The sequence below is a fragment of the Mytilus galloprovincialis genome, chromosome 9 (assembly GCF_965363235.1).
Source record: "Mytilus galloprovincialis chromosome 9, xbMytGall1.hap1.1, whole genome shotgun sequence".
Lineage (NCBI taxonomy): Eukaryota > Metazoa > Mollusca > Bivalvia > Mytilida > Mytilidae > Mytilus > Mytilus galloprovincialis.
Window position 1 is genome coordinate 77,876,044 of NC_134846.1, and position 26,983 is coordinate 77,903,026.

Consider the following 26,983-nt stretch of genomic DNA (forward strand, 5'->3'; position numbering starts at 1 on the left):
ATATGTTGTACTATAAAGTATTGGGAGCGTATAAAATGAAATTTAATACACTATTTACATCTGTGGAGATATTTAAATAGTACAAATGTTTATAACCGTCCCATGTCCCCATTCAAGCTGATTTAAACTTCGTTGTTGACACTGAAATATCTGTGATTTCAGGTAAGGAATGATTTTTGTTCTGTATTTTATATTTTTACTCTCATATGATAACACAATAAAAAGTCATCTTAAAAATAATTTCTCTAACGTGTTGACTGAAGTGAAGTGTGCGCTATTCTTAACGTCCTCTTTGTTATAAACTGTCAGTACACAGGAATATCCTTCCTTGTGTACCATGGAGACATATCTCAATACATTTTGGGAGCACAAACACAGCTAAAATATAGTAACATCCAAGCTTCTGGGTCTGTATTATTGAGGGAGTTACAGCAATTTTTTTTTACCGTAACGTGATAAATTATTAATTAAATACAGCCATTTTCAGTATTTAGTATAATTCACATTAACCTATATTTGTATGGACCATAGCGTTCATATTTGGGTAAGTGAAAATATTGGCTTTGTTGTTATGTAAATGAGCAACTGTGTTTACAAAAGATGAATAGATTCTGAAATCATTATAACATAAAGAAAATTTTACGATAAAAGGGGAATAAACAAATCAGAATCCAACGGACACCATTAGGACACAACAAGACATGTATCTGAATGAACCGTGATATAGGAATAATAAACCGAAGTTGACGATCTTCTGCAGACAAAAAAGAGAAAATGCATAGGTTTTTCAGATATAAGTTTTAAAAAAAGGAGATGTGGTACGGTTTTCCAAAAAAAGTAAATAATCTACCAGAGAACATATAAATGAATATGATGTACACAACTAGTACAGACAAACCAATGCCGCTAGAAAAGACCCAGGAAAACAAAATGTGAAATAATTCAAAAGGGAAATCATTGGCCAGTGTTCTGTTTCCTATTTTTCGCATGTCTTAGGTCGATTTGAATCTAACCCGGACGTCTAATGATTGCCAGGCACTGAATACAAACTCTTGCGAAGTGGATCATTCATGAAATATACTGTAGTTAATTTCCAATAGTTTAAAAAATTTAAAGAATTTAAAAAAAAAAAAAAAAAAACAGTACCTCTGATAGAGATGCCAAGCATATTAACAACGCTGAACTACATAACGAAAACAAGTGATATAGTTATTCTGTTCATTAAATCGGACACTGTATGAGATGTACCTTTATTTGAAAATGCAGAAACTAGATCAAAGAGCAGCACGACCTTAGATGTAAAAGAATTTATAATTTCCTTCTTTTAAAGAACTTAAAGTCTTCCGTGTAATATTTATGTAAACAACATTTTGAACATGGTAAATTTGTGTATGCTTGTCTTTAATTTTTACCAATATGCTTCTGTATGCCATTTTGTGCTTCTTTGTTACGTATTTGTGGGTTTTTTTTGTGATTAAGATTAAAGCACAATGGTGACTGCTATATTATTGACATTTTTACCAATTATGTCTGTTTGTTTTGTTCACGCATCGTTGGCAATATAAAGGAATTTGATGCGACTGTCATACAAGTAAGAGGGTTAGCTAGCTATAAATCCAGGTTCAATCCACCATTTTCTACATAAGAAAGTGCCTGTACCAAATCAGGAATATGACAGTTGTTATCCAATTGTTTGATGTGTTTGATCTTTCGATTTTGGCATTTGATTAGGGACTTTTCGTTTTGAATTTTCTTCGGAGTTCAGTATTATTGAGATTTTACTTTCCCATAGTACTACCATATTCACGCATTTAAATTGGTATTGCATTTATGACAAATGATGATATTTTGCACCGGAAAGTTGTCTTTTTTTTTAAATTCTGTATATTTTGTTTAATGTGATAGGTATATGGATTCCATATCCATCGTATCTATTACTTACTATGTAAACTTTATATTTTAACTTTAAAGAACCAGATATGTTGGCTTATTTACTGTAATTTTGTCAATAATTTAGACTTTGAAAACTATGTTTTCTAACTGTGACGACAATTATTTTATAACAACTGAAATTATAACGGCACTTTATTATATTACTGCAATAAATCGATTTCCCAGGATCCCACGACGTCCACGTATTGTCTTCCTTCTTTGTCATCTCGTGTGTTTTGGAGTTCATTGTTTTACGTAGGCTTAACATTAACTTGTCGTGTAATGGAATGATTATGAATTAAAATCAGGAGGAAATTTTTTTTAAATCACGGAGACAATCACTTTGAATACATTTTATGCAGTTTAAGCAAAAACAAAAAAATCATCATGCCAAGAAATTGCCTCCGTTGAAATTCTGCAAACACCCCATAGAGCAAATTACATGGATGATTAATATTGACCATTTGGTATATGGCTGTGTTCTAAGCGACACGTACATGAAGGTCATAAATTAATTTCTTCAATGAAATCAAATCTTTAGCTACTAATGACTGCCGTAGGGGGTCGACCGGAATTTTTAGCGAGGATTTCTTGGCATGGAGTAACAGATAGAAAATTCAGGGTTAGAATTCATAGAACAGAAAAGGGGCAGTGGCAAATATTTCATGTATATTTTGAACACGGGAGAGAATTTACCTGCACCTTTTGCCAAAAAAAAAACCTTTCTTTTTCTTATTTGTGCCTTCCGACTTTATGTTTCGAATTGTAGTTGCACTTTCCATATTCGGTATTTATTCAAATGTAAGCTCCACATGGTAAAAATCACGTGATGCAGGAATATTATATCTTGGAGTTAGACTATTTCTTTCTTTTCGGGCGGAGACTCCAAGCAAACAACATGCATGTGTATAACGGCACTGTAGATTTTCGTATTAAATAAAGAAAGTTGCCGGTACGGTACATGAATAGATTGGTTAGAAAGCAAGGTTTTAATTTTAATTAGATTCGAAAGCTTAATTCGAGGGTTGAAAATAGAGAGCACAAATAAAAGGGGTGGGGTGGGGTCCACAGGGAATATTTGTATCTTATGAACTCTATATTTGAAAGGGTTATTTTTTTATGTAATTAAAAAAGAGAAAAACAAATATAGGACAAATTGTGATTGGTCTTTCTTCCTTTCTCCCGGCTGAGCATAATTATTACAGTACTGTCAATTGGGTTTATTTAAAACAGCGGAGCGGTATCGGTACTCATTGGTTATTGTATTGTAACGTCCAGTGGCAAATATTTAAAGCATTTTCAGGCCGAAATAATTAAAATGCAAACAAAATGCTAAAAAATTTGAAACTGTGAGGGTTTCGTTAATTCATCCCCATAGTCCGTATGTCTGCATCTCCCTCGACTTGCGTGTAACTAGACGTTCGGTGTATTTTACGAAGACACGAATGAAACTTTAACGTTTTATAATTAAAGAAAATTTATGGATTTGAAATTGGAGATTAGATATTTTAAGACAAATCTATGAACGTTTTTCCCAGATTTATGTGCTGTCTATACAATTTCTGTAAGAATCCATTTATGTATTTCAGAAATTTGTTTCTATATTTATTGTCGTAAAATAATATGTGTATTCTACTACAGAAATATAATACATATATTATATGTCTCTGATTCTACTAGCCGATGCTTAAATATTAATTGATACATTTCTAGAATAATCGTATTCATTGTTGAAAATAAATGAATTCGTGCTTAGAACAATGGTTAACAGCAGTTTGTTATTTTCCTTAGATTTGCGTGTAATTGTATCGACTTGATTATCAATATTTTAGAAAAGTACTATCATTAAAGTCCATAGGATTAATATTGTACTTATTACATGACATTATAATATAGATGATAATCAATAAACGTCATTTACCTGATACAGATACAGGTACATGTAATAACTAATTACTCAGAGACGGATGTTCATATTTACTATGTGGATATATCACATGGCTTTCAAAGAGGTAATTTTTTGTCTTATTTTTATAGCTTAGTTTGATTTTATAAAATAATAATAATAATTTGTGAGATTGATTTTAGATATTAAATCAAAATCATTTTGAATTGAGAACGTAGAAACTCTGTAGGTATGACATAGGCGGATTTAGAGGGTTTTCCAGGGGCTCGGGGGGGGGGGGGGGGGGGGTCGCCCCGCCCCCTCTTTTTGTGGGAAAACTTTGGTTTATTAGATAGGGAATAATTTGCTCCGCCGCTGTATTAAAATGTGCATTTATCTTGATTTTACAGAGCTCGAATTTAATGTAGGAATTATCAGACAAATAATTAATTGTAAGATAGTGTTTCGTTTTGAATACAACAAATCTATACTATCTATTTGTCTTGGTCTGATAGCGTTCCTTGAAGTACGTATCGAATGCACAGCAAATGTACATGATACTACGCTTCGTACAAATTGTCTTCAAAGTGAATTTACGTTGGAGATGATCGTGAACTGAAATCTTGTTCTTGGTATTTGTTTATCCTAGGTCTTAGGTTTATAAAAAACGTTTTTAACCTTTACCAAGAGTTATGTAGAAATTTGATTGATATTCTTAAAAATTATATATGATCAAATACCTAACCCCCCCTCCCCCCCCCCCAAAAAAAAAAGGCACAAAAAAAAAAACTCAAAATAGACTAAGGTGCGTAATTTGTGATATCATATTTCAATAATGTTTAAATTAGATTAAAAATATTTAGGTAAAATGTACCATTCAAATTATACCAATGCCGATACACTTACTAAAGAAAGAAAAAAAGGGATGGGGGTCTTCCATCGTGTGATTGATTGTATACTTAACAGAAATCCTCTCCAAATATTGCAGCAATATCGATCTACTTTTGCATGACACCTTTATTGTACAATCTTCACCTGGTACGCTGAGATATTTCACCTTTAAGAGCATTAAACCAAAAAAGTCTAAGTCATACAAAACCGGAGAAATAAGTGTTTTCAAGTGTTGATAAAATGTGTTTATAAGTTTTGAAGCAGAGTTTTGTGCCTCTATAATTAACTTTAATTAATTATTGAACGTTTGGACGAAAAGTAAAATGGCCACATGCATCTACATTATAGCTAATCTCCTAAAAGAAAAAATATATATATATATATATATATATATATGTATAGCAATCCTGGCAGTGCGAATGATTTTGAGACAAATTTAAGGATTAACAAATCTACGGCTAATATGAATAATTGTAAAATAAATCAAAATCATTTCATCAAAAGAACAAAATGAAACTATTGGTAGACTATTTCTATTTATTACTCGTATTCAGGTCAGAGCTGACGTCATCAGCACTAAAGCTTCTATGCGAGTACGGGTGTAGGAATAGTAGTCGACAAGTTATTCAAACGTTCATCATTAAATTACATCATTTAAGTCAAGTTTATTGTATGTAGCTTATGCAATAAATTCTAAATTCGATATAATTTGATTACAAAAAACTTAAATCTTAATAGATATAAATAACATATCATCATTTACAATTTTGTTAAAATGATTGCTTTTCCAAGGCTAGGTAATTGCAATCGTTTTGCTTTGAATTTGAAAAGGAAAGATAACAATAAGAAAGATTAAGATATTTTTTTTCAGATTTTCCTGTGCCGTTACATACTTTTATTTGTTGTTTAAATATAATTTAGTTTTACCTTTAGGATAATTGTATATGATAAGTATACTTTATTCCAAAAAAAAAATACAGCTTATATAGGATGCATATAATAATTTTATATGCATCAATTATAAGAATTTTTACAAAATATATTATCGAGTTACACAATTTATAAGCATAATTGTGTTCATGATATATACTATCGTATATAACATATACAGCATTGCTTTAAGCCCCAGTCCCACTAGACCACGATCGCACCACGCTCACTGCGATCTAAAATAAATTTAGATCTTGGTGAGGTCGCGGTATGAGCGGCATGAAAATGTTAATTTTCGTTGCTTTCACGATGCTACTACGTCCTAATTACGCTTCTGCAACGATCCCGCTACGATTAAACCACGTTCTCATCGCGCTTATTCTGTGACCTCACTACGCTTATAAAGATCTTTCTACGCTCTTAACGTTCTCACTACGACCATACCACGAGTTATCCGATTGCAACACGATCTTACTGCGATTATAGCACGTTCTTACCACGATTATACTACGTTCATACTGCGATCTTACTACGTTCTCAGCAATACCGTCAATATCGTGTTTCATATCAATATAGTTCCATTCCTTCTATTTCTGATTAAAACGGAGATTTCTCGGAAACAATACAGTCATGCAACCAAAATCTACTAGAACACGTGGGCGTGGTGGTAGGGGTTGATGTAGAGGCAGAGGGGGCAAAGTATGAACGCCATACTTAACTCCAAATAGTACACAAGAAACTAAAATTAAAAATAGTAAAAGACTAACAAAGGCCAGAGGCTCCTGACTTGGGACAGGCGCAAAAATAGTGGGGTTAAACATGTTTGTCAGATCTCAACCCTCCCCCTATACCTCTAGCCAATGAAGAAAAGTAAACGCATAACAATACGCACATTAAAATGCAGTTCAAGAGAAGTCCGAGTCTGATGTCAGAAGATGTGACTAAAGAAAATAAACAAAATGACATAAATAACAACAGACTACTGGCAGTTAACTGGCATGCCATCTCCAGACTTCAATTACATTGATACTATACACCTAAGTAGTATAATAATTGTCATCAAGAGATGTCGGAACGACCAATCAAACCTAAATTACAACCTATTGCTGGTCCATAAAGCTCAAATGACGATATTTTAGTGAACGATAACAGAGATGACACAGATGTGTCAATATATATAGGAAGATGTGGTATGAGTGCCAATGAGACAACTCTCCATCAACGTAAAAATCTATATATAAATATATAAGTAAACCATTATAGGCCATGGTACGGCCTTCAATACGGAGCCTTGGCTCACACTGAAAAGCACGCTATAAAGGGCCCAAAAAAAATTACTAAGGTTAAACCATTTAAACGGGAAAAACAAACGGTCTAATCTATGTAAAAACGAGAAGCATGGTTGAGCCGTTAGAGCAAATGGATAAATACATTCAGACAAACAAAATCTTGGAAGTTTTTTTTATATATTTTATGTGAAAATGACAATAAAAATGATGGTCGTAGTGTGAACGTAGTAAGGTCGTGAGAAGAGCGTGATGAGGACGGCAAGGACGTGCTAGAATCGTACTATGGTCGTGAACAGCGTGGTAAAGTCGTAGTGGAAGCGTAGTTGGGTCGCGGTGAGAACGTGGTGGTCGTAGTAAGGTCGTGATAACGTCGCTGTGAGATCGTAGCGCAATTTCTCCGAATAGAATCACGCTTTCGCTACGCTCTCGCTACGATTGTACAGCGACCTTTGCGATCTTACTACGATCTAATTGCGCTCTCACTACGCTTCTAATACGTCCTAATTTCGCCACGACCGCACCACGATTGTTTTGAACATGTTCAAAGTTGGCCATGCTCTTCACGATCTTGAAGATCTCACCACGACCGTGGTACGACCTTACTGCGACCCACACGATCGTACCACGATCATCAAAATTTGCATTTTTTTCACAGATCGTAGTGCGATCGTGGCCTAGTGGGACTGGGGTATTATCAAAGCTTGTGTAACTTATAACACTAGAAATAGAACTAGCTTATATCCATCGTCATGGAAATTATACCTTTTATAGTTATTTCTATGATACGATTGATGTAAGTCGAGGACAAATTTATCCGAGTAAAGGTGTTCCAAACTCAAAGACACACCAAATTTTGCAATATTTCAAGGAATAGCAAAAATCTAAAAATTGATTCGTACCAGAAAGATGAATGATTCTGATCAGATCTTTTAATCATCCAGAAAATTAAGGTTAAAAGGTCACTGTAAAATCATCTATGAGAAAGAGAATGTTCTATTAAGGTGTTTGATCTCTCCACTTAAAGCGGAATTACCACCAGTTAATTCTCAATCAAGCTTAAGTTCCCTTACGACTATAAGATGAGATCTTAGATCGATTATTTCTAATTGACAATATATTCTGTAAAATCTGAATATTTGTAATTGGCGATTTATTTATAGATAATATTCCAGGTATGTGTTCAAGCACAAGGTACGTAATTTTTTACTTGACAGAAAATAGCAAATGCTTCTAGATTTTTCTGATCTTTCTTAGTTCTGTCTGACGACATCATTGTAATGATTGATCTTGGGTTTATCCACATTGACTCGGGTACGTGTTTGATTGCGCCTACCTTTAGCATTGGGCCACAATAACTCGGGTACCAGTTTAATTGCGCCTTGCCTTAAGCATTGGGCAACATTAACTAGGGTACCTATTTGATTGCGCCTACCTTTAGCATTGGCCACAATAACTCGGTAGTACCAGTTTGATTGCGCCTTGCCTTAAGCATTGGGACACATTATCTAGGGTACCTATTTGATTGTGCCTGCCTTAAGCAATGGGCTACATTAACTAGGGTACATATTTGATTGCGCCTGCCTTAAGCGAATGGGCCACATTAAGTCGGGTAACTGTTTGATTTCGCCTGTCTTAAGCATTGGGCCACATTAACTATAGGTACCTGTTTGATGGTGCCTGCCTTAAGCATTTGGCCACAATAACTAGGGTACCTGTTTGGTTGCGCCTGCCTTGAACATTGGGCCACAATAACTCGGGTACCAGTTTGCTTGCGCCTGCCTTTAGCATTGAGTCACAATAACTCGGTACCAGTTTGCTTGCGCTGACCTTAAGCATTGGGCCACATTACCTAGGGTACTAGTTTGCTTGCGCCTGCCTTTAGCATTGAGTCACATTAACTAGGGTACCAGTTTGATGGCGCTTGTCTTAAGCATAGGGCAACATCAACTAGCGTACCGGTTTGATGGCGCCTTCCATAGGGCCACATTAACTAGGGTACCTGTTTGATGGCGCCAATCTTAAGCATAGGTCCACATTTATTAGGGTACCGGTTTGATGACGCCTGCCTTGACCATAGGGCCACTATAACTAGGGTATCTGTTTGTCAGATGGCGCCTGTCTTAAGCATAGGGCCACATTAACTAGGGTACCTGTTTGATGGCGCCTGCCTTAAGCATATATGTTTTAAAATACAATAAGATGTGGTATAAATGCCTATATATGCAACAAAGATCCACTTCAACAATGAGCAAAACAATTCTGTATGGTAAGGTTTAAAAGGTCCTAGGATGACAAAATGTTGAACATTTAAAAACAGATTCTATGTTGTTTTTATTTTTTTTATGATAAATCTAGGAAGAATCAATGATTTTTGTGTAGTATAAAAGTTACACTCACACATGTAACGCCATGTGCTTCGGCATTGCATCGTAAACAGTATATTTGCCGAATTTGTATAATTGTTTTGGTCATTAGTATGTTTTGCCCGATTCGAACAGTAAACGAACATAAATGAGCTTTCAAGGCACTAAGCAGGATCAGTGTACACTTATTATTTTTTTCATTTCAGTGGGAGTTTCTTACAAAATTAGGAAAAATTTGAAAGTATGTAGTACTGTTCTTTTCGTTAAATATAATAGTTTCATAATCAAAGCTACGTCATCCGTAAATATTTTATGCTAGGAAATCCTAAAGGATGGTAAAATAAGAATTGACTCAAAGCTGCATTTTTTAATTATCAACGTAATTCACATGTTTTTAAACCTTTGAAACATACAAAGTAGAAGCCTCAAGGTGCACGAATTACTCACGTAGCCCCTATGCACGTATATATTATATTGTCTATAAATATAAAAACATGTAATTTGTTATTGTATTGTTAAAGGTTAGGCTTGTTTGAAATTAAACATCCTTGGAATGTGAAATGCTCATTTATTTTCTAGAAAAGAATATTTTATCATAAGTGTTCGGTTCATTAGAAGTTCATGGAAGTTTTATGAAGAGGTGAAGCCACGCGGTGATATGTTTATTTGCATGTAATGCCTTAAACAGTCAGTGTATGAACTTAATATAATTGAAGAATTTTTTTTTTGACATTTCGACGAAATCCCTCTGAACAATTAGACATTGAGCTAATCAATAGAATTATGCACGTGTAGTCACAGTGCACAGTGCAGCTAATAGATACAAGAAGATGTGGTATCATATGACTGATTTGGATGGAGAGATTTCTCATTGGCACTCGTGCCAATGAGAAAACTCTCCATCCAAATCACAATTTTGAAAATTGACCCATTATATGTCAAAGTACGGTCCTCAATACAGAGCCCTGACTCACACCGAACAACACACTATACAGTCAGGATTCTACTTCGTCAAAACTATCTCCCCATTACCACCGTGTAGAACGCCACATGCGGGGTGTCGGCTATGTTTGACACGGGGTGGCAATTTCGAAGCGAAGAAAAACTGTCAAAGTAAGTTCAAGTATTAAAATTTCTTTATTTAGAATTCTTAGTACCATATAATGTACTGCACGGAAGGAACTGAAACACAATATATTTCCTGCAAGCAAAATCAGTCGTTTTCAGTGCTCTGTTTTCTCAAACACCTCTCCCTAGTTTTCCGTGTTGCAGATTTTGAGGCTTCATATGCAAATTTCTGGATAAAAAACTACTTTAGACGGCTTCCCTCTGCATCATTTATACAGAATTGAATTCCTATTTAGGAATTTAACCAAATACCAGCTTCATACTTAAAATTAATTGGTTTTAAAACTAGTTTTTCATCAAAATATTAAGTGTCGCTCGGGGTGTCAGATTTTGCATCTCAAGGGGTAGAGGCTTCCAATAAAACTCGAATAGATTTGCATATAAATCATGTAAATCTGTCTTTTGTCTGATCCTTTTTAATTAAAACACAACTACTATATTATGATAACACTTTAAAAACTAAAAGTACTTCATTTTGTCTGTTTTTTTTAGTCATATACACAGCTACTTTTGAATAGGTACTATTTCTGTACCAAAAATCTGTAGTACTGGAAATCTACTTTTAATATTCAGTACTATTTTGTTACTTAAGAATTACTGTAATGTTTAGGTACTTGTATTTTACAGTACTTGATTTGTACTTGAAATTCAAGTACTACAGATTTGTGGTTGCACGGTCACATTTTCAGCATTTTGAAAGTTTGTCTATTTCAAATCTTTTAAAGTTATGATGTTTAACGTGGAATACTGTGATCATTTTTGGTATCATTTTTGTACCAATATTTTAAGTACAAATCAAGAACTGGAAAATACAAGTACCTAAATATTACAATAATTCTAAAGACAAGAAATAGTACTAAATATTAAAAGTAAATTTCCAGTACTACAGATTTTCAGTACAGAAATAGTACCTATGCAAAAGTAGTTGTGTAAGACATGTGCCTTTGATTTCATAAATAGTAAAAAATGACTCACAATATTTCTTTTACCGCTAGAAAATGATTTGTTTACCATTTCAGTTACTATCATGGTCAGAAAAAAGTCACGACTGTGGCTCAATGCATCAAAACATGGTGAAAATCACAGAATTGACAACTATTGAGATGAATCTTGCAATGAATATATAGGAGGAACACATTGATGTTGAACCTTAAAGAACTAATGATTTTATCATACATATATGTTTTGTGCAGAAATAATAGGGTCAATATAAGTAACAAAACATGCAATAAGCTGAAAACTGTAAAACATTTTGCTGTTTTCACGAACACATAAGTAACCATTTACAATTGACAGAATACAATCTCAAACATTTTTAAATGGAATGTGTTTTACAACTCCGTATTCAAAGGGAGAAAAGTCATCGTTGCATTGAAACAAACTTCAAAATACAATAAAGGATGATATGATAATTTTTAAATATTTTCAGAAATCAAAAAGACATGTTTTAAAATAAACAAAAGCTTCTGCGAATATCACAAAGATTTTACAGCTTAAATTACACATGTAGCAAAGGTATGTTGTCTCCATCAAACGCATATTGCACAAATGATTCGTACAAAATAAAAACAAATGCCCAAGATAGTTACCATATTGTGAAAAAAAAAAATCACGAAGGCAGAGTTTCTTGTTTTGGTATCTCATACATGTACGTAACCATGTTAACCGCCCAATGCCAACTCAAGGTGTTGCATGATTACAAATGCAAGGTAGCTATATAATTCTAAGTACAAGAAATAGTACTAAATATTAGAAGTAAATTTCCAGTACTACAGATTTTCAGTACAGAAATAGTATCTATGCAAAAGTAGCTGTGTAAGACATGTGCTTTTGATTTCATAAATACCGCTAGAAAATGATTTGTTTCCCTTTTCAGTTACTATCATGGTCAGAAAAATGTCACGACTGTGGCTCAATGCATCAAATTCATGGTGAAAATCACAGAGCAGACCTCCATATAAGATTTTGCAGAAGCGCACGTGCACACCGAAAAAAGCTCTCACTCCAAAACGAATTCGGTTACTCTCGTCAATGAAACACTCATCGGCATCTTTATCATCAAATGGCAATACAGCTTCGAGGAGACCTGCAGACGATGACACTTCTATTCTGAACTATTTCAAAACAGCGATTCGAAATCTTGAAAAAAATCAATTTTGCTGCTGATTTCCTAACTTTTATCCAAATGGTAAATTTAATAGGTGTACCAAAAAGTAGTTAACATATTACAGAAAGCTTATGTGAGCGCAGAATGGCCAACCCCCATGACGAAGAAATAAATTTTCCAAGTCAAAAGATACTATCAGACTTCATCGCTATGGACTTTGATACTTAGTAACCTAACGTCTGACCTCTGTTTAAGATATCTTGGTTCTAACATTGAAACATTTCATCATGTTCCATGAGGCTGACATGGTTTCTTTTATACAAGATGTTTACTGTGCTTTCATTAACATAATGTGATTTTGTTCCAAATATGTCACTGGCACTAGAAAGAACCGAGTTGATACAAGAAAGGCAATTTCCACCAAGTTCCGTTAGCTGAAACAATAAAACACTGATCACAAACACAAATCTCGATTGATGCCAATTGGCACCGCCATTCCTTCAAACTTTTAAAGACCAATTTTTTGGCGGATGGCGAGCTCTTTACGGTCTTTCAATCGTTGACCTAGATCTTTAAGCGCATCATGTGCTATTTTACAAAGAAAAAGTTCCAATAAACTTGTCTTACCCAATAATTGTTTGCTTTGTATTTATTTGGTCTTCTAGTAGTGTTTTTCTTTGAATTTTTTCCATCTTCAAAATCGTCAGCACATAACATAAACTCCTAATTGTTTTGGTTACCTAACATTTTCAATACAGGATAAAGAATGCCTGGAGAACGTTAGAACCAAGATATCTGAAGCAGAGGTCACACTTTGGGATATCAAGGTCCATGGCGATGAGGTCATTCTTTGGGATATAAATGTCTATTGCGATGAGGTCTGATAGTATCTTTTGATTTAAAACTGCATAAATAATTCCTGCATCTTGTGGGTCGCGCTCACACAAGTTTTCGGTAATGTATCCAAAAGTCTGTCATGTCTGTAGCCAGTTTTTCAAAACCTCTTAGTTGTTTCCAGATACCATAGTTCCGATGTTATTCTTTTTGACATAAATCTGACCGTCCTAAAGAAAAGTCGAAGAGAAATATTGTCGAAAGGATATTTATTGGCTTTTACCATTCGGATAAAAGATAGAAAATCAACAGCCATATATATAAAGTTTTTTAAGATTTTGAATCGCTTTTTAAAATTGTTGAGAATAGAGAGTCATTGGCTTCAGGTCTCCTTCAAGTTGTATTGTTATTAGATGATAAAGATTCCGGTGAGTGTTTCATTTGAGAGAGTAATCGATTTCGTTTCGGAGTTAGTGGTTTTTGCAGCATGCACAAGCGCTTTTGAGAGGAACCTGATGAAGAACTTTGATGCCAATGATAGAGTTTGACTGTTGGTGGCTTCGGCAAAATCTTATATGGAGGTCTGCTCTATGATTTTCCTCCATGTTTCGGTGCATTGGGCCACATCAGTGATTTTTTATCTGACCATGATAGTGACTGAAAAGGAAAAGGAATCATTTTGTAGCTTCAAATCAAAATATTTTGAGTCATTTTTAACTATTTATGAAATCAAAAGCACATGTCTTATATGACTTAAAAACATGCAAAATGAAGTGCTTTCAGTTTTTTATTTGTTATCATGATATAGCAAATGCGTTTGAATTAAAAAGGATCAGATAAAAGACAGATCTAAATGATTTATCTGCAAATCTAATCGTTTTTTATTGGAAGCCTCTACCCCTTGAGATGCAAAATCTGACATCCCGAGCGACACTTTATATTTTGATGAAAAACTAGTTTTAAAACCAATTAATTTTAAATATGAAGCTGGTCTTTGATTAAATTCCATAATAGAAATTCAATTCTGTATAAATGATACAGAGGGAAGTCGTCTAAAGTAGTTTTTATCCAGAAATTTGCATATGAAGCCTCAAAATCTGCAACACGCAAAACTAGGGAGAGGTGTTTGAGAAAACAGGGCACTGAGAGCGACTGATTTTGCTTGCAGGAAATATATTGTGTTTCAGTTCCTTCCGTGCAGTACATTATATGGTACTAAGAATTCTAAATAAAGAAATTTTGATACTTGAACTTACTTTGACAGTTTTTCTTCGCTTCGAAATTGCCACCCCGTGTCAAACATAGCCGACACCCCGCTTGTGGCGTTCTACACGGTGATTACGCCAGTTCATTTTCACAATCGTAGAAATGGAAGCCATTGTAGGGATATTTCGTGGAGGGGCAGACTAGATTTTTTTAGTGGTTGAAGACTATAAACCCTAGTTATTACACACAAAAAATTATAATTTTTCGAAAATATGCATTTTCATCATCCAACTTGATAGACCGTCGTCAAGTACTATTAGTAAAAAAATAGCTATTCGAACACACCTACTCTGTTTTTGTGATTCATTAGATAGGTATTTCACTTGACCCATATATTTCATCTTTTAATACTGTGATTTTTTATGTTATAAAGTCAACCTGTAGCTTTGATATAAAAAAAATGATAGAATCTGAAGCGAGACGATGTATGAAATATTCTTGCTTTGTACAATATCAAGACAAAATATTCAACTCAAACACGCCCTAACATAAAAAGGTGCACTCGATTTTCTCTTTTCGATACTATTGTTACCCATTTTTTGGAATTTTTTCTCGAGTCACGTAATGGAAGGGCAGACACGAAAATTACTGAACTAATAGATTGATATGTTTTTCGTCCGTGGTAAAAAAAAAATTTAAATCGGAGGTTATTCATTTTCTACATCCAACTTGTAAGATACCCATGTCGTCGACTTGATATCTTATTGTTCTGCTTAACTATGTACTAGATAAATTGAAAACTTATGCAAATGGTGTTTTTAAAATAAAACACTTCGTAATTGAGAAGAAAATTGTACTTTTGTTTGTTTCTATTAACTTTTAAAATTTTTGTCACTATAGTTAACATTACAGTACACATTTATCGCCTTCTCTAACAAAGAGCTTCGATTCTTTTGTTCTATTTCAACCAGGTTTCCGACTGTATAAAGAGCCCCATAAATGATTAGTGAGTGTATTACCATCTAAACGGGAAAACCAACGGTCTAATCTATATAAAAAACGAGAAACAAGAAACAGCTATGCAGTCAGGATTCTACTTCGTCAAAATTATCTCCCCATTACGCCAGTTCATTTTCACAATCGTAGAAATGAAAGCCATTGTAGGGATGACGCGCTGCCAATTTTGCTCTCGGAAACCGATAAATTTATCCACATTGCACCATTACGATCCTTATATGTCAGTTGTATTTTAAAATGGAAAATTCATAAACATTTAAAAAAAATCTAATTAAATATTTCGTGGAAGGGCAGACTAGATTTTTTAGTGGTTGAAGACTATAAACCCTAGTTTTCACACACAAAAAAATATATTTTTTCGAAGATATGCATTTTCATCATCCAACTTGAAAGACTGTCGTCAAGTACACAGGCGCTTGGGTGTATGATACAGATTTTTTTTTTGGATTTTTTTTTTTTTTTGCTGATTAAAATATTCAATTTTCTATATTTATAATACATATCTATCACTTCTGTGCATGTCTCAAGTGATTTAAACGACCCAGAGAAAATACCCAATTTTACTATCCATACTAAGAAACAAAAAGGCAACTAACTCGACGCCATTTTTCTGCTATCTATAAATAAATAGATTGACCTACCTGGATTCCCCAACGATTTCTCTGGGAAAACGTGCCTTCCTTGCCGTCAGATCGCAGACATCGTTTATATTTATCAAACTGGTATTGGTCGTAACATTTTTAGTCCATCTCCAGCATATAATAAAAAGATTTTAACTATTTTGACTAATTTCAAATTTACGTGCCCGGAAGTTGACTGTTTTTCCCGAACTTTTGTTAAAGGGAAGTAATATTTTCCCGGACTTTTTCGGAATATCTCTCAAAGTACGTATGAAAATAACAAAGTGATACGATGACTTCCGAACTAATACTAAATGTAAACAAACAGATATGACGAACAACGAACAAATTCAAGCCCCTTATTTGATTGTTAGTGGTTATAATCTTTTAATTTTCAAAAAACACACATTCATAGACTTTTTGATTTTATGTTAGAAAAGGGAACTGCAAAATATGGAAATATTGTCCCCCCCTTTTTTTACTTCAGTTAACATGACCCATGTTTTGTAATAATTAAAACAAGGTCAATATCATTTTCGTGGAAAGAAAATATTAGTAAATTTCCTTGCAACCACCCCCCCCCCCCCCCCCCCCCCCTTTCCACCAAATAAATAAAAATATCAGATCAAATGGTCCAAGCCTTAATTTTTTTTAATTCCTCTAATAAGTCAATTTTGTGTGAGTATTTGTATATTTATAAATTATCAATGTTTTTATGAGTAACTTCTTTTGGTTGAATTGTCATCATTTCAGATTCTTTTCCGGCAATTTGAAAGTTGCGCCTTATTGGTAAAAGTTCGGAAATCATCGTGTCACTTTCTTATTTTCATACGTACTTAGAGAGATGTTCCGAAAAAGTCCGGGAAAATATTACTTCCCTTTAACAAAAGTTCGGGAAAAACAGTCAACTTCCGGGCACGTAAATTTGAAATTAGTCAAAATAGTTAAAATCTTTTTATTATATGCTGGAGATGGACTAAAAATTTTACGACCAATACCAGTTTGATAAATATAAACGATATCTGCGATCTGACGTCAAGGAAGGCACGTTTTCCCAGAGAAATCGTTGGGGAATCCAGGTAGGTCAATCTATTTATTTATAGATAGCAGAAAAATGGCGTCGAGTTAGTTGCCTTTTTGTTTCTTAGTATGGATAGTAAAATTGGGTATTTTCTCTGGGTCGTTTAAATCACTCGAAACTAGGTGAGACATGCACAGAAGTGATAGATATGTATTATAAATATAGAAAATTGAATATTTTAATCAGCAAAAAAAAAAAAATCCAAAAAAAAAATCTGTATCATATACCCAAGCGCCTGTGGTCAAGTACTTTCAGTAAAAAAAAATAGCTATTCGAACACACCTACTCTGTTTTTGTGATTCATTAGATAGGTATTTCACTTGACTCATATATTTCATCTTTTAGTACTGTGATTTGTTTATGTTATAAAGTCAACCTGTAGCTTTGATATATAAAAATGATAGAATCTGAATCGAGACGATGTATGAAATATTCTTGCTTTGTACGATATAAAAACAAAATATTCAACTCAAACACGCCCTAACATTAAAAGGTGCACTCGATTTTCTCTTTTCGATAAATTGTTACTCATTTTTTTGGAATTTTTTCTTGAGTCACATAATGGAAGGGCAGAAAATTACTGAACTAATAGATTAATATGTTTTCCGTCAGTGGTTTTTTTTTTAAATCGGAGGTTATGCATTTACTACATCCAACTTGAAAGATACCCATGTCGTCGACTTGATATATAACTGTTCTACTTAACTATATACTAAATAAATTGAACTAATAGATTAATATGTTTTCCGTCAGATGTAATTTTTTTTTTTCTAAAAATCGGAGGTTATGCATTTTCTACATCCAACTTGTAAGATACCCATGTCGTCGACTTGATATCTAATTGTTCTACTTAACTATATACTAAATAAATTGAAAACTTATGCAAATGGTGTTTTAAAGTAAAACACTTCGTAATTGAGAAGAAAATTGTAATTTTTTTTTGTGTCTATTAACTTTTGAAATTTTTGTCACTATAGTAAACATTACAGTTAGAATTTATCACCTTCTCTAACAAAGAGCTTCGATTCTTTTGTTCTATTTCAACCGGGTTTCCGACTGTATGAATCACATCAACAAACGACAACCACTGAACATCTCCGATATCATATGATGCCAGCACAGCATGTGCACAACTTTCAAAACACTCGACGTTTTAGCTTTGCATAATTACTAAACAACAGTTAGTTCTGATTGGTTGGTTATTGGTGCGGCAAAGTGGCATTGGCATGAACTTGTACGTATTATAAAATTTGGAACGCATCAGGAAGGGTAGCAAAATCAAATACGGATGGTCTGACAGTATAGGTATTCGAGCTCCGATCGATGGCTGTATTGTTGGATATTCGCTGATAATTAACATTGATACATTTATTATTACGTATTTCCTTTGTTCTAATCTGTATAACACGATTAGTTTAATTCACATTATTTCCTACGTATGTTATGTATGGTGTTACATGTAATATCATATTACAGTCATTACATATAATATACGATAATGCTAGCTGTTTTTCTTCACTATTAAATGCCTTTTATTCGATGTTGACCGAGTTATAATTATTAGATATTTATTTGTTAAACGTATTTTTTACATCGAATGTGACCTTGAGAGTCATACCGGTGTTATGTTGCCGCAGAAACTTCTGTACACGTCCCTTGTGCTTTTGACTGATAACCGCACGTATTTTGTAAAAAAACGCGGATATTATCGAGTACAAAATAACATTACTTATCGCTTGTTATAAATTCATTTCTTCAATGAATACTCATGAACATATTTTTGAAGAACATAAATTAAATGAATAATATGAAGAAAAAAAATTGTCGCTAGAAATATATATAAGCAAAAAAACTATTAATATCTTTACACACGTACAGAAAAAATGTGTTTGCGGATGAATAATTCGCCTGTAATTTATTCATTATCCATCAATAACATCAGATGTTCAGTACTTAAGTACTTTGATTTGAATTATCACATTATACAATATAGATCTAAAAAAAAATCGTTCAACAAACCAACCCAACACCTAGGTATATCGTCAATATTGTATATGTAACAACCGAAATGTTCTCTCGCATTCGATATTCAAGAGTCTGCAGCTGCTACTCAGACTTTATAAAACGTCACCAGTGTCTGGGCAGAAAGTTGATTTCCATTCTCAATTTTATAATGTCAAAGAACATCTCGTCTTTTTTTTTTACCAGAATCTACCAAGATCTTGTTGATAAATATTCCGTATCAACTTCATATGATTTTGCACAGATGGTCTTGAAGTATCGATTCTAGGTACTGAAACTGTGTATCATCTTAATAAGGTGTTACTTGTCTTTATACATTTTTAACCGTTTCTGTTTAGTCCAATTTTGGTAATATTCTTTTGGCGTGGTTCGGTATCTATGCATCCCGCCATTGTGTTATGGTGCTATGGTAATTTTTAGCTCACCTGACCTGAAAGGTTAAGTAAGCTTTTCTCATCACTTGGCGTCCGTTGTCCGTCGTCCGTCCTCGTCCTCGTCGTTGTCGTCGTCTGTTAACTTTTACAAATATCTTCTCCTCTGAAACTATAAGGCCAAAATCATCACTAGTGTATCTAGTAAAAAATGTGTCCGATGACCCCGCTTGCCAACCAAGATGGTCACCATAGCTAAAAATAGAACATAGGGGTAAAATGCAGTTTTTGGCTTATATCTCTGAAACTAAAGCATTTACATGGGGGTAAACATGTTCATTAGGTGAAGATCTAACTGCTGTGAAAATTTCATATTTTTTTGTAATCTTTTACAAAAAGTCTTCTTCTCTGAAAATGCTGAGACAAAATTAACCAAAGTTGTTCACAATCATCATTAGGGTATCTAGTTTAAAAAATGTGTCCGATGACCCCGCTCGCGAACCAAGATGGCCGACATGGCTAGTAAAATTAGTACAATGGGTAAAATGCTGTTTTTGGCTTATATCTCTGAAACTAAAGCATTTAGAGCAAATCTGACAGGTTTATCAGAAAAATGTTCATCAGATTTAGATTTATTTGCCCTGAAATTTTCAAACGAGCCCTACAACCCGTTGTTGGGTTGCTGCCCCTGAGTTAGTAATTTTACTGAAAGGGTCAAGTGAGCTTATACCATCACTTGGCATCCGTCGTCGTCCGTCGTCTGTTGTCGTCTGTCGTCGTAAACTATTTCAAGAATCTTCTCCTCTGAAACTACTCAGCCAAATACTTCCAAACTTTAACTGAATGTTCCTTAGGGTATCTTGTTTATAAATTGAATCCGAAGTTTTGATCTATCAACAAACATGGTCGCCATTGCTAAAAATAGAACATAGGGGTCAAATGCAGTTTTTGGCTTATATCTCAAAAACGAAAGCATTTAGAGCAAATCTGACAGGGATTAAGATGTTCATTAGGTCAAGATCTATCAGCCCTGAAATTTTCAGATGAATCAAACAACCTATTATGGGTTGCTGCCACTTAATTGGTAATTTTAAGGAAATTTTGCAGTTTTTGGTCATTATCTTGAATATTATTATAGATAAAGATAAACTGTAAACAGCAAAAATGATCAGCAAAGTAAGATCTACAAATAAGTTAAATGACCAAAATTGTCAATTGACCCCTTAAGGGGTTATTGTCCTTTAATGATAATTTTTCACAATTTGTTCATCATATTTGCTAACTTTAAAAAATCTTCTCCTCTAAAACTACTCAACCAAATTCAACCAAACTTCAACTGAATGATCAGTAGGGTGTATAAAATAAAGTTTGTGTTTTATTTTCTATTTCGTCAAAAAACATGGGTGTCATGGCTAATAATAGAACACAGGGTAAAATGCAGTTTTTCAAGAATCTTCTCCTCTGAAACTACTAGGCCAAATACTTCCAAACTTTAACTGAATGTTCCTTAGGGTATCTAGTTTATAAATTGTATCCGAAGTTTTGATCTATCAACAAACATGTTCGCCATTGCTAAAAATAGAACATAGGGGTCAAATGCAGTTTTTGGCTTATATCTCAAAAACTAAATCAGTAAGAGCAAAAGTGACAGGGAGTCAAAGTGATGAAAAGGTCAAGATCTATCTGCTATGTAATTTTCAGGCTAATTGAACAACCTATTGTTGGGTAAATGTCAGATATAGTTATTTTTTTTATTTACATATTATTCTAGTGTGTAGTTTTCTTTTTCATATCCAATTCTCTCTTTCTGTCAATTGACCCCTTAAAGAGTTATTGCCCTTTAAGGACAATTTTACACAATTTAAAAAGAAAAAAAATACAAAGAAATTGGACACTCAATCTCTTAAACGAAAGATAAATGCCAAAAAATCAAGGTGAGCGATTCAGGCTCTTGAGAGCCTCTTGTTTGTTATTATCTTAGATATCATCATAGCATCTAATAATATCTTATATTAAATACTATTAATTATGATTTTAACCTTATTTTACATGATTTCCTAATCAGTAAATACAGGTAAGCGACACAGGCTCTAGAGAGCCTCTAGTCTGTATTCTTGTCTCTCAATTTTGCTAATGGGCTTTGTCTATAGAGTGTCTATTATAATATGTCATTTTGTTTTTCTTTGTTGGCATAATTATTTGTTTTAATAGTGATTGCGATTTAAACACATTGTACACCCATTTTTCTATACCTATTATGTCTTTGATTTACTCACATATTGCTGTCAATATAATGGAATTATATGCGACTGGCATACAAGTGAGAGGTTCAGCTAGCTAAAGAACCAGTTTTAAACCCCCATCTTCTACATAAGGAAATGCCTGTACCAGGAATATGACAGTTTCGTCTGATGTTGATGATAATGGACTGTCCGTTTTGAAATTCCCTTGATGTTCGGTATTTTTATTCGCAGGTGATGAGGAAGTCGATAACGGTTTCAATTTATTTGTATCTGGCAGAAATAATTTTATTCAAAAAAGAGAATCAAAATTATGCAGTAAGAATTAACGATATCATGTGCCAGTCTATTCAGGATATCCGAAAATAACCTCATTCGTTCAATAAAAAAAATTGTTAGTTTAAATATTTCATTCGACATTTTCTATTCACAGTCCCTTATTCGTGATTTTCAGAACGAAACATTTTTCCTGGTCGCAATTTGTAATGAAATTTAAACTCAAATAAAATTATCCGGAAATAGAAATAAAAAATACATCTGAAAAAAAAGTATCGTTTTCTCTATAAATCATTAAATAAATACAAAATCAAAGTATCATACTGCGAAGCACTCCATATAAACTTATAAGCATCAAAGTTCCAGACTAAATGATTTGTGAAATACGCATCGTGTGTGTTGATATTGGTCTTTTATATTACACTGAAATTGTCTTATTTCTTTAGAGAGTGCTTTTGATAATGATAAAATTGATAATTACTTAAAATTTGAATTTTGAGTTAGAGAATTAAAAAAAAAAAAAAACCCAAAAAAAAAAACAATTCACAAAATAGTTACCCGGTAGAAAATAGTCAACTACTGCAGTTGTAATAGTGTCATATTTTTTTCTGTCTATGTACAGATGACGCATAATGTTGATTTTAACTCTTGCACTGTCGGTCTTAAATTCGAATAAACCAATAAACAAAAATTGAATCATATCAAAAAATGAAATCTCAAACCATAGACATTCTTTTGAATTCGTGCTATACATATATCTTTTATATTATGTCATATTTATTATTTGATGGCTAGTCAATACCCCAGTTGAATATTCAGCTGTTACATAACATATATGACAAAACGAGAATTTCTTTAGTTCAAGCTTCTTCCACAAAGTATCACTACATTCTACAAGTATTCCATCTCCGTTTAAACACGGACATCATCAAAACAAATTACAGACCTTTAAAGGATTTGGAACAGCTGAATCGCAAAATGTTAAATGTAAAACATCAAAATGACATTATATTGGCAAAACAAAGTGAATTCCTGCAAAATTGAATTTATACCAAATTCTTATGAAATAATGCGTACATTTGTATTGGCAAAGCAAATTCCTGCAAAATTGGAGTTAATGCTTATGAAATAACGCGTACATTTTTTGTGGAAGAGACAACTGAGACGAACAAAATAGTACTAATATATTTGAGTGAAGTGTAAATCAAAGTATAACATTCCACGTCTATTCTCATAAATAGAAATTCAAACTGTAAAGTCGAAACTAAACTGACAAACATGGCTGAAAAAAGATAAAGACCAACAAACAACAGTTAACAAAACACATAATAGGACGCCTCCGGGTGCGGGGGTTTCTCGCTGCGTTGAAGACCCATTGGTGGCCTTCGGCTGTTATCTGCTCTATGGTCGGGTTGTTGTCTCTTTGACACATTCCCCATTTCCATTCTCAATTTTACATGATAGAAAACAAAAGACTGAATAACACGAACCCCACCAAAACCTGGGATGATCTCAGGTGCTCCAGAAGGATAGGATTTATATACTTCATAGCTGTAAAAGCTTAGGATGAACATGTATTGTTTAATAAACAAAAAAATGATGGTGCGAAATTAGAGGTAGGGAAGATATCGGCTGAAAATTTTGCACATCGTCCTCTAAATGTCCTTTGGTAATTTTATGTGGTTAGGTTGTTCATTCATTCGTTCATTTTCCATTTTAAAAGATAAATATTTATCAATTGATAAACAAAAAACACTGACGATATTACCTACAAGTAAAAATTTAAAAAAAAGCATCCAGTGCCTTATTGCTTCAGATAAATCTGATTATGACTTTTTGTTTCAGTTAATACCTTGCACTTGACATAGCTGATACGTGTAAAAGATGATGAGCAGAATGCATCTACGAGATAGAGGTAAATTACAAAGGAAGCCGTCAGAAAGACTTGTCGATAAAAATTGCCGAACACATATTTCCGCCAAAGGCATTAGAGGTTGGCGAAAACAGTATATGTTTGACTTTTTCACCACAATGGTAGATATAAGATGGCGTTGGAACATATTAATATTCGTTGGCGGATTTGTAGTCACGTGGTTGATATTTGCAATTTTCTATTGGATAATAGGTTTTTTTAATGGAGATTACGAAGACGACACAAGTGATCTTCACAAACCTTGCATTAAGAATTTGCGTTCATTTTTATCAGCATATTTATTTTCAATTGAAACCCAAAGTACTATTGGATATGGGTTTTACTATGTTACAGAGGAATGTCTGATGGCTTATACATGTGTTCTTTTGCAATCTATTCTCGGAGCAGCGTTACAAGCTGCATTGGCGGGACTGGTAGTTGCCAAAGTGAGGCGAGGAAGGAAAGATAATAACACCATTATTTTTAGTAGTAATGCATGTATTTTTGCCGATGGTTTACAATTGAAATTAGTGTTTAGAGTAGCAGATACTAGAAAAATTCATGCAATTAATGTCAATGTTAAAGGATATCTGTTTCGGAAAATAGTATCAGAAGAAGGAAAAAATATTCCTATCAAACAAGAAATTGTGAATTTTAATGTGGAAGGTGGTTGTAAAGGTTTATATTTAGCATGGCCCCAACAAATTGTTCACACCATAGATGAAAAATCGCCATTTTGGAATCTCTCTAAAGAAGACTTACAACAAGAAAACTTTGAACTTATAATTGTATTTTTTGGTGAAGTAGCAACTGTTGGGAGGCCTTTTGAAACAGATGTATCTTATTTAGCATGGGATATAAAATGGGGGTATAAGTTTCAGGCTATGGAACATAAAATTGACAACGAAATGGACAGATTTTTTGTAGACATTGGAAATTTTAATAAAGTTGTCCCAGTGTCTACGCCAACATGCAATGCTAAAGACCTCAAACTTGCAATGTCGAGGAATAGTTTAGACTTACCAGATTACATACGAGAAAATATGAAACAATCAAAACCTAGCCCTTTATTTAGTCGACAAAACAGTGTTGCGGATAAATATTTAGACGCCCCAATCTCAGGCTTCAATGAAACCGACCAGTTCTCTGCTCTACCACAATAAGTTTTGAAAAACACAAATGACATAATGTTTACACTTATATATATTTTAAATGTAAATACATTTTTCATTCTTTCATTCAGTCTTTTTTTATATATATTCTTTTTAGGCATATTTTCTATCATTGTACGAATTTATTAAGTTTTGGAATTTTTATATGCATAATAAACATATATGAAAATAAAGTTGAGAAAAGGTATTTTCTTTTTTTCATAACATAAACATTGAAATAAATACAGAAATAAAATTGTGAATAGAAATCGGGAATGTTTCAAAGAGACAACAACCCGACCATAGAACAGATAACAGCAAAACGGTCACCAATAGGTTTTTAATGCAGCGAGAAATTGCGCACCCGCAGTCGTCCTTCAGCTGGTCCCTAAACAAATATATATACTAGTTCAGTGATAATGAACGCCATACTAAACTCCAAATTATACACAAGAAACTAAAATTTAAAATAAAAGACTAACAAAGGCCAGAGGCTCCTGACTTGGGACAGGCGCAAAGGAAAACACATTTAAAGCTAACAAGTTTTAAGTATGGCGAGGTCGTAAGTTTTCTCGATTGAATTGTTTCAATTTTTGTTATGTCGGGGCCTTTTATAGCCGGTTATGGGGGTTTTTCTCATTGTTGAAGGTCACACGGTTGCCTATAATTGCTTATATCCATTTTATTTGAACTTTGATGGATAGTTGTCTCATTGGCAATCATACCACATCTCTTTATTTTTTTTTGTATCTATTCGGCTGAGTACTCAGTATGATTTTGCAAAAATGGACTATAGAAAAAACAGGCCAACATGTAAGTTTTGCGCTAAAATGGGCTGTACTGACACCATACTACATCTTACATTCATATATACCGTGTACTCTATAATTTCCCTAAATGGCATCAAATTTATCGCTAAAATTTTATGGTTCATGCATGAGACCGTTGAACTGTAGCCTACACGAGATCCCCATTCCAACTTGAAGTGGCTGCTTAATAATATATCCTGCTACAAAGCCAAACAAACGTCATTAGGTTCAGAGATGAAGCATACTTTTTATATTAATTCAAGCCTTGAAAGGCTCTATCCAATTTTATTCAATGGTGGGTATTTCAGAATTGTCACTAACAATACTGATTAATATACAAATAATAGATACTTGACCAAGATGTAACCCTCTTAAATTGTATAGAGTGTAAACGGAACACCTGACCATGTCCTGTAACGGTTAATTCTTTAATTCCATTAGTCCTACCTATCATTTAAATATTACTACCAACTATTCCCAACTATAAAAACTTGTTTTATTGCATAAATAAAAACCTAGAATTTAAATGTAAGGGAGTTATTATATTTTATAGATACCAAAATACACTGTAAAAATAATAAAACGATAAAAAGTGGATTTCAATCGGACTATAATCTTTGACATTTCATCTCCATATGATCGCGGACGTGAAGCAAACAACAATCAATCTTGTATCGCAAACACGATTTTCAAATTTGTCATAGAATTAAACACACAACGATATCTAGAGGTCAACAACAATACACATAACAAAACGATATCTAGAGGTCAACAACGATGCACATAACCAAACGACATCTAGAGGTCAATAACGATACACACAATCAAACGATATCTAGAGGTCAACAACGATACACACAATCAAACGATATCTAGAGGTCAACAACGAAACACAAAACAAAACGATACACATAAACAA

At 33.5% G+C, this 26,983-nt stretch overlaps 1 protein-coding gene across 2 annotated transcripts; it reads left to right on the forward strand.

Annotated features, from left to right (window-relative positions):
• Positions 1 to 2: 2 nt before the first annotated feature.
• Positions 3 to 25,463, forward strand: LOC143046026 (ATP-sensitive inward rectifier potassium channel 12-like). Of its 2 annotated transcripts, none has more exons than XM_076218976.1 (2): positions 3 to 162; positions 24,038 to 25,463. In XM_076218976.1, exon 2 carries the CDS (start codon positions 24,077 to 24,079, stop codon positions 25,265 to 25,267), a length of 1,191 nt encoding a protein of 396 aa, XP_076075091.1. In that variant the 5' UTR covers positions 3 to 162; positions 24,038 to 24,076; the 3' UTR covers positions 25,268 to 25,463. The 2 variants fall into 2 exon arrangements, with proteins under 2 accessions (XP_076075091.1, XP_076075092.1); XM_076218977.1 differs by lacking the exon at positions 3 to 162 and adding an exon at positions 3,855 to 3,944.
• Positions 25,464 to 26,983: the final 1,520 nt, after the last annotated feature.